This window comes from Lepidochelys kempii, chromosome 4, assembly GCF_965140265.1.
Source record: "Lepidochelys kempii isolate rLepKem1 chromosome 4, rLepKem1.hap2, whole genome shotgun sequence".
NCBI lineage: Eukaryota > Metazoa > Chordata > Testudines > Cheloniidae > Lepidochelys > Lepidochelys kempii.
Window position 1 is genome coordinate 57,265,974 of NC_133259.1, and position 15,459 is coordinate 57,281,432.

At 36.6% G+C, this 15,459-nt stretch overlaps 1 protein-coding gene across 3 annotated transcripts in view; it reads right to left on the reverse strand.

Moving 5' to 3' along the window:
* LRBA (LPS responsive beige-like anchor protein) overlaps nucleotides 1-15,459 on the reverse strand; it is a 559,255-nt gene that overhangs the window by 474,230 nt on the left and 69,566 nt on the right. For all 3 annotated transcript variants that reach the window (XM_073341330.1, XM_073341331.1, XM_073341329.1), the window contains exons 4-11: nucleotides 15,322-15,422; nucleotides 12,899-12,994; nucleotides 9,916-10,037; nucleotides 9,635-9,761; nucleotides 6,889-7,008; nucleotides 5,633-5,779; nucleotides 3,851-4,048; nucleotides 2,704-2,837 (exon numbers count right to left, since the gene is read on the reverse strand). In XM_073341330.1, the coding sequence (XP_073197431.1) occupies nucleotides 2,704-2,837; nucleotides 3,851-4,048; nucleotides 5,633-5,779; nucleotides 6,889-7,008; nucleotides 9,635-9,761; nucleotides 9,916-10,037; nucleotides 12,899-12,994; nucleotides 15,322-15,422 (1,045 nt within the window). The remainder of the gene's footprint in view (nucleotides 1-2,703; nucleotides 2,838-3,850; nucleotides 4,049-5,632; nucleotides 5,780-6,888; nucleotides 7,009-9,634; nucleotides 9,762-9,915; nucleotides 10,038-12,898; nucleotides 12,995-15,321; nucleotides 15,423-15,459) is intronic.

The window sequence follows — 15,459 nt, forward strand, 5'->3', positions numbered from 1 at the left end:
GTAGCCCACGAAAGCTGATGCTGAAGTAAACTTGTTAGTATCTAAGCTGCTACAACTACTCCTGTTCTTTTTACGGATACAGACTAACATGGCTGCTTTTCCAAAGTGATCAGTCTCCTAGTTGCTACTGGATTTTCTCTACCTCAAAACTTTGAACTTTGTGATACTTTTCCAATGGCAAAACATTCCTGAAACCACTTATCACCAATTACTTCCAATTTTGAACCAGTTCTACCATACAATAGACCTATGTTCCATTTCAACTGCCATTCTGTTGCTTTCAGCCAGGCTAAATGATGTTGGCAGCACTTCCATTTAAAGCAGGACTAACTGCTTTGAACAATCCCACTTTAGTCAGTGCCACTCCTTAACTGCTATGAAGTCTCATCAATTTCTGTGGCTGGAAGATCAGAGGTTGCAAAACAGAGCTGAAGCAAAGAAAAACTCGAATATACGCAAGTTCTTTGTAGGTTTGAAGGTAACAGAGGGGTGGAGGAAGAAATAGACTAGAAGATTTTAGAACAGCAAAAGTTTCTGCATTAAATGCAGAAATATTAATGCAAGATTAAGATTGTCCAGTTAAGGACTCAAAAGTCATGAACTGAGAAGCAAACATATTTGTCTTTTCTTTTTACTGTTCCACTGTGAAGATGAGCTCCCCCCACATCCACCAAAAAAAGGGTTTTTTGGTTTGTTTTTTCCCCACCCCATCACAGAGATGCTCATTTCTCTTGTAAGACCATGATAAAAAACATTATGATGTTAGGTTGCAAACTGATATGCATTCTCCCCTTTTCACTGCTCCCACTAACTCACAACCTAGGAATCAGCACATGCATTTAAGGAGGTGAAAAAATTACACTTCATTTATCATTAATTAGTATATGAGCACATAATTAAAAATGATCCTAAGGTCTAAATGCAAGAAGGTCATATATTCAAACTTAGCTTTTGTATTTCCTGATTTTAGAGAACTTAACTGTGTACCCTTAATATTCCATTAAAAGGTTTTTGTACATAATTTTAGCATTATTCTTCTGCCTCTTTAAAAGAAAAAAATTCCATAGTTCTTTAACAAAATGCACATAAAGGTCAATTAGTGCTTTGGTGTCAGTAAAATACACACAGTTAGACTTAAGCCCCTAGCTGGCTCAGGACTGGCTATTGCCTGTTAATACTGTGGCTTACATATGTATTTTTGTACATGAACATTAATTGGTATAAACCTTTATCATTGTACACTACACTGGTAATGGAGTACTATAAATTGCACGTTTATAAGTGTATAACTTATTTCTACTGAATTTCTTTTAGACATGATTTTATAGGTCTTAACACAAGAGCCAAGCAGGAGAAAAAAAAATCAGTTTAGCAGTTGTGAAGTTACTAAGTTTTGAAGTTGATAAAAGAGTTATTAGTTCATATTTAAAGTAGGAATTCAGGAGATTTTTAAAAATGCCTAAAGGATTTAGGAGCAGAAATCAATGGGATTAAATCCCACCCCAAATATGGATTTTTCTTCAAATACATGTCTATACCTTCATCAGTTTTCTAATGCTCATGCCCCAGAATATAATTTACAAATAGTAATAACTTTACTAAATGAAAAGCATTTTAATCGAAGCAAAGGTACTAGCCCTCAGTAAAGGCTACGTGTATGCCTACTGCTAAGGAAGGCTATTGCTTCAGTTTCTCCTACACTCACACCATAAAAATAAAGTAGCCAAAAAGGTAAAATGTGTTTTGGAATGTTTTGAGTTTGTAAAACAAGTGGTTCTAAAGGAAACTTCTTTGCAACCTTAACTACAGAGTCCCTTACCATTTTTACATTCAGCCCTTGCTCTTGACAACTCATACCAACCTTGAGTTAGCCTGGACACATAACACATCTTTCACTCATCATGCACTACAGCTCAGGATCATCAACTTATCATAGAATCATAGAATATCAGGGTTGGAAGGGACCTCAGGAGGTCATCTAGTCCAACCCCCTGCTTAAAGCAGGACCAATCCCCAATTTTTGCCCCAGATCCCTAAATGGCCCCCTCAAGGATTGAACTCACAACCCTGGGTTTAGCAGGCCAATGCTCAAACCACTGAGCTATCCTCCATGGAGATTCAAGAAGCTCGCCCCGCCCCTTTGACAGGAGAGAGCTCGTGTAGATTTTTCATACTTCTAATGCCCCATAAATGCATTATATAACTATAACATGATGTGCATATTTGTTTTCATTTGTGCAAGTTTGCATAGAAAACATGGTGCCAATAATCTTGACCTCAACTCACAGTCCTGTTCACATGAGGCATAACAACTTCTGGCCTTGAGAACAGAAATAAAGCATCCAAATAATAGTGCTGCAATTCCATTAGTTGGAGTTAATTCTTTGCCTAATAGCTAAACACAGACAGACACGGTTTCCAGTTTAACCTTCAGTTATTTTATTAACTATTTACTAGAAGCTGTGCATTTCTATCACTTAAGGCAGATGTAATCTTCAATGTATTGTGCTTATGTAGAGAAGCCTTACATAAGAAGTCTTCCCTTTACTGCTGCTCTATCTTACTGGGGGGAAAAAAGAACCGTAAACCACGAGAATTCTTTACAACATAAGGTACCTAGCTCTGCGGCCATTTAAATTAAGCAAAAACCCATTTCACTTAAATTAAAATGGAAGATGAAATGAGGTAGCCATACGTACTTACCAAACAGTTGTGTCAACTTCGTCCAATGAATATTGCCTATGGTCTAACTGTGCAAACAGAGGGAAAAGTACCTGCACTCCTCCAATTGAATGCATAGCACTTTGGATAGAATGTGTTAGGACTGCTTTCACATCCTGCCAAAGAAGAATTAAAAGATTAAAACCTTTTCTAAAACCACTTTAAAACAGTTATCATTTGACTTAAATACTTAAGAGTATCTTTAATATAAAATCAGACTGCTACCACACAAAGAAACTATTACAAGTAATGGCTGCTACTGTTGAGGAGACAACCACTAAAAAGATGTCCCAGTCCCAGCCTGACCCAAAGCCTGAGATTCCGGTCTACTGTGCTGGTCCTCAAAGATGACTTTAGATGGGCACATAGGTTGTGGCCAGCATCTAAAGCAAAACATGGTCTCTGATAACAAAGCAGCTCCATAGCTTGCTGGCCCTTCCTGGAGTGCCCCTGTGTTCTCCTGAAGTGGAGGAGAGCAAGGTGTTAGAGGCCCTGAGATGGAAGAAGCAAGAGTTACAATAGAATGTCCTCAAGAAAAAACACTGGGGGGCTGTGGAATTTTTTTTGGGGGGGTGGGGGAGGAGAAAGGAAGAAGGCTGTTTTTAAAGTTATTTTCTAAACTTCTGCTGTGTTTCTTTAAAAAATTCTGATGTAACCTTCCTGAAGAAGAATTTAATTGGGACTCTAAGAATGGAAAAGTGAGCAAATTCACTTAGGAAAGCGAAGGATGACATGCTTATACACTGATGAGAGGTACAATGCACAGGTGTGATGTGGAAAAGGGTTGCTCTATGCAATGAGAAGAAGCAAAATTGGTTAGGAGAAGTTGGAAATCCCTCCCTCTTGGGACCAGAAGTGATAAGAAAGGGGAGCCTGATGTAAGGCAGTAGTAGTGGGGAGAAGTCAGGAGGCTTGATGACAAAGGGAGGAGAGTTACTTTAAAGAGCTGAGAACAATTCTCCACACCTCCAACTAAAAGGTTGAAGAAGGAGAGGAGTGCAGTTCTCCTAGCTTCTATTGATTAGTCTATTATCTGGGGCCCTCTCACCTGGCACTAAATTCTGATTACAGACTTCACAAGTACAAGCCATTTTTCTCCTCAGAAAGTCTACTAAAAGTGCCAAAGTACCTGAAGCATGAGAGCATGTGGTGAATGAACAAAGATAGAAGGGTTATCCTTGGGGGATGATTCTAGACAAAGCTGTGCATCAGTAGCCCTTGGATTGTATGTGAAAGCAATAGCACTGGACAATTTGCCGTCATACAGTAACAGTTTGTGATGCTCAGCAAGGAAGAGATCACTTTCTGTCTTGAATTTAAACGTTCCCTAGAATGATGGAAGAAAGAAAAAAATTAAGGTGACTAACACAGAAAATACAACAGGAAACAAAACAATTACAACAGCATTACTCCTCTATTCCAGCAATGCATCAGAACAGCCCCACTACAACACCAGGACAGGACAATTTTTTTAGAGTTAGTATTATATAGCATTGTTGTGCCCTAAAGCAGGGACATTGTGGAAGCAAAGAAAAACATAATAAAATATAGTGTCTGTTACTCAGTGTTCACTTAGAAGCTCTTTGGGTAGAGGTAAGGACAAAAAAATGTTGCATTTCTACAGCATGTAGGGGCCACAGTCCCCAACTTAGGCCCATCAGGGTTACCACAATACAAACAGCAAGTAAGTAAATAGCATAACAGAATTAAACCTCAGTGCTCTTCACTTTTAATATGTTAAATTAGGTATCAAGATACTTCTCTGATATGGAGAAAGTAAATTTGGTCGCAAGCCTCAATGAAGAAAATGATCTAGCCGCAGTTAGGTTTCAGAGTAGCAGCCGTGTTAGTCTGTATTCGCAAAAAGAAAAGGAGTACTAGTGGCACCTTAGAGACCAACCAATTTATCTGAGCATAAGCTTTAGCTCACGAAAGCTTATGCTCAAATAAATTGGTTAGTCTCTAAGGTGCCACTAGTACTCCTTTTCTTTTAGTTAATAGCTAGTGCTTTATCCACTTAGACAGCAGGTCCCTCCCCATCACCCAAAAATCCAAAGCAAGACTCCTGAGAAGTCAACGAGAGAGTAAAGACAGCAAACAGAGTTTATTATTTGCATGAGCCTTGTTTTAATACCAAATTAAATGTGCGCCAAGTCGAGAAGGGGAGAGGGGTTGTGTTTTGTTTAATACATGTACAATCTATTTCATGTCATGGAGTGGGACTGGAGTTTTATAGAACAGAAGAGATGGAAAACAAAACACCAGCAAACAATTCTCCTGCTGTGCTGCAACTCCCACTCTGACAGTGAATTTATATAAAGAATGGTTTTTAATTACATTATCAAATGCTCTCTTCTCAGGCAGATGGGCTTGTAGCATTGTTATAAATCAGTTACGCAAGGCAGATTATGCATCATGGCAAAAATAGAAAACATTAAAAAAATAGAAAAATGGAAAAAGTCACAGGGTCACATTACTGAGCAAAATATTTTTTGTAATAAAATTATGAAAAGCTGTTTAAAATCATTTAGAAACCCAAGTGACTATAGAAAGTTATATTTATAAAAGTTCATGCTCAGTAGCAGCTGGATGGGGTTATAAAGGCCACCCCCAAAAAACCTCAACTGTCATACTTTTCTCAAGCAAATCATGTTCATGACAAACATATAGCATTATCTATATGTTCACTTCTTTCCTCATTACACTTCTTTCCTCATTACACTTTTATAAAATTGAATAGATTAATTTAAATTTTGTGATATTAGATAGTTTATTTCTATAAGCCTATGTAAATAAAAAATAGGCTGGTAAGAACATTGTATACATCATCGTCATTGACATCCTAAAATACTATAGAAATTGACTTATTAGAATTAATCTTTTGGGTACTATTCACTCAACTCCAAAATACCTTGTATCCCAGGCCAAGCTGATAAATGGCAAAAATCTGAGCAGCATTGAGAGCGTCACTGAAAAGGTAAACAGCTGTCATCTGCCCACAAAACACTCGATTAGCATCTGCTGTTTCTGAAGAACCCAGGAAACATTTATCAAACGTCTGAAAAGGACAACACAGGATATAGTTGTACACAATAAAAGACAAGAAAGGATTCAATGTGAAGCACACAAGTATTAATCATGTGGACTATGTATTTGTTATTCTTAAGAAAAGCAATAATTTATTTTACACCCAAAGTAGCCTTTCAATATTATAACTGATCAAGGTGAAAAAAATATTTTTGGACAGGCAAAAAGCAAAATCTCCCTCTCCCAACTCAAATCAATCTTCATAGTCAAGGCAAGTAAATTGGGTGTCCACACTGGTAAAACTTTCATGCTAATTTTGAAAGATTGCATTAATAAATAAAATGAATGTTTTCAAAACCTGCAGTTTAAAAAAAAGGGTGGGGGTTTAAGCAAAATAACAATTATTTTTCATTTTATTTAGCTGTCAGCAATGTCTAAAATTTGTAAAATACATAATATACAATATTAATTAAAAATAAACTAAATGTTCTCTGCAATTTTTACTCTACTCAAATACTAATAGGACATATCTGCAAATATATACAGGGCGAGAGAGTTAAGAAGCTACGTTCTAGAACTGTCAAACATACATCATCAGAAAATCAGATCTTTCTGGAGTATAAGGGTAACATTAATTGTATTGATATCTCAATACCATGTTGGAGATCAGTATTATTCGACTCTCTTCCACACATTAGGAGAGTAGAAAGTGAAACTGCAGCAGAGTAAAATAAGTTTTTAAAGAGAGATGATAGTGTTCACCTATAGGGCCCAATCCTGCACACAGTTAAGCATACACATAACTTTACTCCAGAGACTAGTCAATGGACTGTTCATTTAAGTAATATAATGAATGTGCTTAGGTGTTTGCAGAACTGGGTCCATAACTTTTACTGGCCATCTAACACACTGACTACATTTGCATTCTCTTAGTTGATCTATTGGTAAAATGCCATGTAGGCCACCAGGTACAGAAGTTTACTGGGTTTTTTAATTATTTATTCAAAGTTCTATTGGAAAACCTACTTTTTCCCTCTCAAGCCAGGTTATCAAAACCTAAAAATATAATCAAGTGCAAAAAACAATTTCAGCCATTCCAAGTATGAAATTAAGTAACAAAATTAAATAAAAGCTACTTACATCACTGGTATTGACAAACCACGTTATCTCTCCATATGATGCTAATTCCCCATTCACATAGCACCGAAGTTCACTGTTCTTCCAGCGGTTATAGATATGCACTATAGTAACCATATACCACTGAATAAGAAGAGAATAATTATTGATACTTTAAGCCTGTGTAAGTATGTTTTAAAAGTTACTCAAAGTAGCTGTATCCCAGAAGATCAAAACTATTGATATGAGTTACGAAAAGGCAGAAAACTTTTTGTAGATGATTTAGGGATTTTTTTAAATTAATGTGGAAGAAATGCAAAGTTCACTGCTGGCCTAGCCTAATTCACTGTACCCAAAGAGTGTGCCCAGTCACCCTGTGTACTGACAAATAGGTGTATAATCTTAAAAGAGATATACGGTCACAGTACACAACTTTTCCCTGACAATACGAAGGGCACTATTTATGCCAAAATAACTGACAAAAGAAATACTGTATCTTCCTTTGTTAATGTATTTACATTTTCTTGGGCTTAGGGCAATGAATTTCTTGCAATCATTCCGAAAGAGCAGCAAGGATGACACCAAAGCTTAATGATTCTCCGAGGACTGTGTCAAATGGTAAACCAGAATCCATGTACAGCAAGGGATTACTGATAAGAATTACCAAAATGTGTTTGGAGACCTGCTTTCCTGGAGATGTTTACATTTTTTTCCCCTTCAGAAACACCAGACAAATGCTCCATTTGAGAAAGCAAACATATTTTCAAGTCTACTAAATATGCAAGGAAGCCTTGAACAATGCCATTTAAATCAAGTCATGCCATGTTGCTAAATATGATTATTCAGTAATGTGGAATAACTCATCTTAGTTGAGAACACCACACTTTCTGGTTACACTGGATAATTACAAAGTATGATTCATTTAGTGTATTCTCTTACACATGAGTTTGTGTTCTTGAAACTGCTTGAGAAAAATGTTAAGCCTCTGACTAGATCAGGACAACAAGGTGTGTGTTTCATAACCATGTTAGCCAACACACGTTAATACATATATTTTTAAACAAACAACACTATCTGTCTATAGCCAGTGCTAAGTGGTGTTTAAAAACATACTAGTTGGTTGTGATCACACTAGGTAGAATAGTTATAAACAGCAAAGAGTCCTGTGGCACCTTATAGACTAACAGATGTATTGGAGCATAAGCTTTCATGGGTGAATACCCACTTCATCAGATGCATCTGACAAAGTGGGTATTCACCCCCACTAAAGCTTATGCTCCAATACAACTGTTAGTCTATAAGGTGCCACAGGACTCTTTGCCGCTTTTACAGATCCAGACTAACTAGGCTACCCCTCTGATACTAGTTATAAACAATTATTCTTGGGGTCATCCCAGGTAATGAGTGAGGAAGAATAACCTGTGCTTTTTGTCAAAGTTGGTGTACTGACTGCTTTGAGTCCTGTCTGTCCTCATCTACACACTCTTCCCTCCTGGGAAGTCTCCAGTAGATTCTTCAACACTCCATCAGCCCAGGAATTATCAGGGAAGAGGTAACATGTATAATAATAATTATACCTAGCTATACCTAGCTCTAATATAGCACTTCTTCTGTCAATAGCTTTCAAAGCACTTTACAAAAGAGGTAAGCATCATCATCTCCATTTCACAGATGAAGAAACTGAGACAGAGGGGAAGTGACTTGCCCAAGATCACCCAGCCAGCAAATGGCATAGTCAAAAACAGAACCCAGGTCTCCTATGCCCCAGTTCCCTGCTCTATCCACTAGTCCACACCCAAACTGAGAATTGAGAGAAACTTTGGCTCATAGCACAGGACAGTGAGAGTAAATCACTCACTTAGGATAAAGACTTTACACAGAATTTATCAGGGAAAAGGAAACAGGAAAATTGTAAGTGGGAGAAAGCTGGAATAGAAGCAAAAAGAGAGAATATAGACAAGAATAGATCTTAGAACTTTCAGGTTGTCTATATGTGCTGAGAGTTCTTAGGGATAGGTCATACAGAAACATAAATTTCCCATAATAAATACATTTTAGTACACCTATAAGTTATTATTTTGCTAATTTTTAAAGGGTTAAAAACAGTAACATTGTGGTGTATATTACTTAGTTTAATCATATCAGGAGCCAGCCCTAAGAAATTTGAAGTCTTCTATTTATTCACAAACCAGGATGTGAATTCCATAAGAGGAACAGTGAAAGTTCTCCTACACTTTTCAAGCAATTTCCCAGATCCTGATATCTATTCAATCTTTACCATTTCTGCTGCACAAATACCAACTGACGTGGACACTTGTCCAGCAAGAAACAAAGACCATCAACTCATTTCACATAATTAAACCAACAGTCAGTAGATCTAACTTTCAGTCCACTATTCACCTAGGTCACATGTGTGACTTACTCTTTATTAAATTGTATTTTTTTCTTTTACACTTGGGAATGTATTAAATCACAATCTTAAAAAATGGCAGGTTACTATGTACATTTGTTTAAGTTTTACTTATGAAAATAAAAGTTGGTATTATTTACTTCTCTAAATAATGCCAACTGATACTATTGGTAATATTTTTGCAGACAATATTTTTCTGGGTCACTATGAAGTTAGTGATTAGCAAACAAAACAGAACGCTCCCCTGAGCTTACTAGGACACTGATCTAAATAAAAAATTAGTACAACTAATGGCTAATTACACACATGTACTGTGGTAATTTAAGGCACTTATTTGAATTATTTACTTGCTTAACCCACCTTCTGTGGCTTGAAATCAAATTTCACACAGTGCTGGAATCCTTTTCCTTTTGACTTTATTGATGTCACAATCAAACAGCCTCCAACAAAGTGAGCAGAATAACCAAGTCCTTTGTTTGTTCGAAAACTATAAAAAAGTTTTTTTAAAGAAATGAAACTAAATTTGCATGTAAACAAAAAAGTTATTAGGTTATTGTTTTTTTCAGTGTAAGCAGAGACCATTGAAAAATGAATATAAATGGGAAAAAAACATTAGAAATGTAGGTTTTCGTTATACATACCAATATAAGTAAGGCTTATCCTTATCCACATTGATATTATTTACAGGATCCATTCTTAACCAAGTGTGAAAAGTAAATCCATTCTGGTAGGGCCACTTGGCTATAGGAGGTAAGGCAATAGCCTAAAGGAAGTAACATAGATATTTAATACAGAAAGATTTAACAAAATAATTTATGAATTAAGACAGGACATGGTGCAAGTTACAGACTTCTTATGTCTTACTGCAATAATAAAATGGTCCAAGGTTTGTTTGTTTTTTGTTTTGTTTTGTTTTTTAAAGAATCTTTAGATTATAAAGATTTCATGACAAAAATATTTATATCTCAATAAAAATAACTCATAATGAAACGAAACTTTTTTGGAGAAATATTTGGTCCAAAATTGCCTTAAGCTCATCTTGTTCTGTTTTGAACTAACAGCAAAGTGAAATTTACAGATTAGTGATCTCTACAATGCTGGCACACCAGACTGCATCCCAAAGAGGAGGAAAGTAACTGATTGTGGAAAGAAGTTAGGCATAAAAATGGAAGTCTCTAGATTTTGCCTGAAACAGTCTTATCTGCAGAAAATTCATGCCTAACTTGGCCCTCCAGAAAAATATAGACATGAGAATGTGAGACTTATAACCCTGCTTTCAAAAGACGACATTATGCAATCCTTCCAGACAAAATTTTCAAATAAAAACACAGTACCTACATTAACTAGAAAGTCTGTAAGTTGCTAACTATATGCGCAACAATTTTTATAGTATTTGCTTCTTTGTTTTGAACAGTTTTTGACCATTACCATTCACCTTTCACCATTTTGTTTCACAGGCTTGCAATGTAAATTTTAACTCAGATTTCCATAACCCTCTGATCAAAGATGCTGTCCAGATGATCAATACCGATGAACAAAAACATCAAAGAACATAAATGTTGCCAGACTCCTCATTATGCTCCCCAACTCTGTGTAACTATCCCGGCCCAAACACAATGCTATCAACCCTTCTGTAAAGCTGTAATTCACTAATAAGTCTATATGTCTGAGACTGACAACTTTTTTGGGCTGATATCATTACAATTGGTTTAATCACAGAGCTTTTTAGGATAGCTTGGGCTAATTATCTAAAATATTAAGATTCCTAAAATAAGTTTCTCATTGTCTCGAGGCACTTAGATACGATATACAGTATAAGAATTTAATAAAACAATGTACAGGTAGCCAAAATAATGTTAATACTCCCATTATAGTTATCATATGGTGAAGGTTTCAGAAATATTTCTATTTTTATCTTTATTTTTCAGTTCCTTAAATTTTCGTTTACATTAATTTATTTTGGGCTTAAGTATGTTATGTTTAATTTCAAGAAAGAAGGTGGTTAGTGTGTGATCTTGAGTGGGGAGAATATATATGGAAAGAGAGTGTAAGATGATCCAATAACTATCTGTTGAGTTATGTGTGAGGTTGTGAAAAAATATGTGTTACTCTTTTAACAACTAAAAGATTTGTTTTTTGATTAATTTGATCCTTAGTGAGGACAACTGCATGACATTTTTGGTTTAAAAATAAAAAATGTTTCAAGTGTACAAATTCTTTACCATCAATGAATGCCGCAGAATTTATACTGAATTCAAGTATTTACTGTGCCATAGTTAGGACCCTACCAAATTCACAGTCCATTTTGGTCAATTTCACAGTCAGAGGATTTTAAAAATCGTAAATTTCATGATTTCAGCGATTTAAATCTGAAATTTCACAGTGTTATAATTGTAGGGACCTGACCAAAAAGGAGTTGGGGGGGGGGGGTTGCAGTACTGCTATGCTTACTTATGCGCTGCTGCTGGCAGCGGCGCTGCCTCCAGAGCTGGGCAGCGGGAGAGCGGCAGCTGCTGGCCAGATCCCAGCTCTGAAGGCAGAGCTGCCACCAGCAGCAGCTCAGAAGTAAGGATGGCATGGTATGGTATTGTCACCCTTACTTCTGTGCTGCTGCCTGCAGAGCTGGGCCCTCAGTCAGCAGCCACCACTCTCTGGCCACCCACCTCTGAAGGCAGCGCAGCGGTAAGGGTGGCAATACTGCAACCCTCCTAAGATAACCTTGCGGCCCCCCTGCAACTCCCTTTTGGGTCAGAACCCCCAATTTGAGACACTCTGGTCTCCCCCACAAGAAATCTGAATAGTATAGGGTAAAAACACCAGATTTCAAAAGACCAGATTTCATGGTCCATGATGCATTTTTCACAGCCATGAATTTGGTAGGGCCCTAGCCATAGTGTTAGCTTTATCCTGGTGTTTCTTATATTTTCCTTGCAGCAATATTTTGGTAGTATTTCTTATGTGTAATAGAAATTGCAATAAAACAGTGCAGTGAATGCTGATTTTTTTCCATATGGCCAGCATATAAATGAGTCAGCTCATAAAGATAGCATGTGCTGTTATATTCACATGTATGATGTCTGATCATTTGAAGGGGGGGAAGTCTCTGGGGAGGTTCTGTGTCTCCTGCCATAAAAATGAACAGACAACAGAATTGAGCCAACTTTCAATTTGGTGCATTCTGAGGCTCTCTCAGGAGTGCCTCCCAAACATGTATAATATTTGGGGATTCACTTGTGTGTTGCACACTAGGACAGACATCACTGCTAAGGAATATTGAGAGAAGAAATAAAGATTCTGCTTGCAACAAATAAGAGTGAGTTAATTGAACCAATCTCACAAAATGGGCTATGGGCTATTAAGATATCGGCTATTACTTGTATCCAATCTTTCTTTAGCTTAGATCGTTTGTCCTTCCATAAATGTAGTGCATATTTAATAGTAACATATTTCAGTTAATCTTAATGTAGTTACCACCCTGGAAAAATAGTTCTCTCTAGGAACAATGTCAGACTGGTGAATATCACTGTATACATGGAACAAAACAGCCAAATGAGAATAGACGACAAAAAAGAGCCAGTAGTAAGAGTAGGATAACAAAGGTATAGAAAACATATAACTACTTACTGCAGCACTTTTTCCTGGAAAGTTGAAGAAGGCATCAGGACCATATTTATGAGGCATGTGTTTTAATACAGACAATAATTTTCCAGCATGTGGTGGCTATTAAAAGAAATTATCACAAATATCAAACATTTGTATATTATTCTGATACATATTATAAAAAAGGACGCATTTTGACACATTTCTCATCTTTCCACAGACAAACACTAGGCTACCACATTACTCAGGAGAGTAATAGTCAAGGAACAGTATCAACTCAAAATTCATCTTAGATACCAACAGCCTAGTTCTAACTTTTCCTTTTCCAGCTAACTTTTCCTATTGAATTCAAGTGGCAATAATCTCCAAATAAAACCTGAGAGTTTACATCAATTTAATATATCAAGTGTTATAGTTATGGTTGCAGGCCAACAGTTGTAAGACTGTTTTTTCACTTGCCTATAACTTTCCAGAGGCCTGAAACTTTTAATGATTGGTCTTTCCCTGAGGTGGGAAGTAAAGAAATTCCTTTAAACTCCCTCAGAGTTATAGAGGAGGGGGCGGGGGGAGAAAAAATCATGTTTTTCTTGCTTTCAGAAGAAACTTCAAACTGTTTGAGCCTAGGAAACAAAAAATAATAAACTTCAAACTTCATATGAAACCACTCACTGAAAACTAATCACTGTGCCATCTTAAAAAGGTATTTCAAAAATAAAAGCTCAAAGCAAATCAAAATGGTTCACACATGTTAACAGAAAATAATGGGGGGGGAGTACAGATCACAGTTTAAATTGACTGTCTGCAGCACTGTGGAACTGCACAAAAAGTTGGATAACTAGTGCTGCAGATAGTTGAGTTTAAGATTTAGAGAGCTGTGCAATTTCCTAGCAATGCAACTATGTTTTTCTCCTCCTTCTCGCCTCTGTATTTGTTCTTTAAGAAGAAAATTAAATGCAAACAAGAGAGTCAGAAAATAAAAACATTAACATTACAAAGAGTACCTTAACTCACCCACACTGAACATATGCAATATTTTTAACTACATTAGCCTTAAATTTATACCTTGATACACAGTATTTTCTATGTGATCAATTTGCAGTTTTGTTTAAAAATTGAAATTTTAACTGAATATTAGCATAGGTTTTTATATTTAATAGGCATTTGTTTTTAATCAGTAAGAAACCAGATCTGTGAAGCCTTTTCTCTACATTGAGCAGGTTATGTTAGGGGCCACCAAAGCAGGATTACAAATATGTTTTCAATGTGCTTAGAACAATTCTTAAAGCAATTGCTTCTGCTGTCAAAGTAGCAGTTCTGATGTTTAGATTCCACCTGGAGGAGGAAGTATATCTGGTAGCATCAGTATCATATGAGGAGAAAAAAAGCTAACTTTCAGGAGGGAGGTTGTCAGGGGTGTTCTGTTCTCCTATTCCACTCCAGGTGGAAACAGTAAAAAATTTATGCTAGGACTTTTCACTTGGATTTCACTTTGAAATCAAGCAGCAAGTGGTATTACAAGACTGCCTTAAATTCAGATCTTTCTACAAATTCCTACTTCGCTAACCAAATCAGTTTCTGCAATATTTACCCAAAGGAAAAAACAAAGTGAGAAAAGACACTCTTTGGGTTGTGTATGTGGGAGGTAGTTTTTAATTTACCTTTTTTAAATGTCTACATTTTTTTTTTAAATCCTCTGCTTTTTTTTCCCCCCCTTGGTTTCATAGAATCATAGAATATCAGGGTTGGAAGGGACCTCAGGACATCATCTAGTCCAACCTCCTGCTCAAAAGCAGGACCAATCCCCAATTAAATCATTCCAGCCAGGGCTTTGTCAAGCCTGACCTTAAAAACTTCTAAGGAAGGAGATTCTACCGCCTCCCTAGGTAATGCATTCCAGTGTTTCACCACCCTCCTAGTGAAAAAGTTTTTCCTAATATCCAACCTAAACCTCCCCCACTGCAACTTGAGACCATTACTCCTTGTCCTGTCCTCTTCTACCACTGAGAATAGTCTAGAACCATCCTCTCTGGAACCACCTCTCAGGTAGTTGAAAGCAGCTATCAAATCCCCCCTCATTCTTCTCTTCTGCAGACTAAATGTAACTGGAGTTATAAAAAGAAAAACAGGTACCTACTATCATCAAATTATTTCCGGGTATATAAAGAAGACAAGTGCAACCTGTTTGTCAGGGGGAAACCGGAGGCACTAAGTATCAGTATTTCTAGAGCGACCAAACGTAAATCTAATAGGTAACTTACTCACACTTCTACACCATCTATTTTATTACTAATATGCAAGAAGACATCTATTGATAATACTACTGCGGAGATCCCTACATCTTTGATAGCTTTCACATATGGTTATTAAAAATGTTTCTAAAATAGCCCTTTTTGTTTGGAAAGATTAGGAGACAGTATAACCAACATTAAGACAACAAAGTTGTTTACCCATTTTCCTTTTTCTCCTTGGAGTTTGCTGAAGAACAATTTTAGCTCCCGGACCGTCAAATTATAGCTAGCCAGCACTCCCAACATATCAACTAAGAGATCTGAAGGAAAAAATATTAAAATGATATACATGCAGCT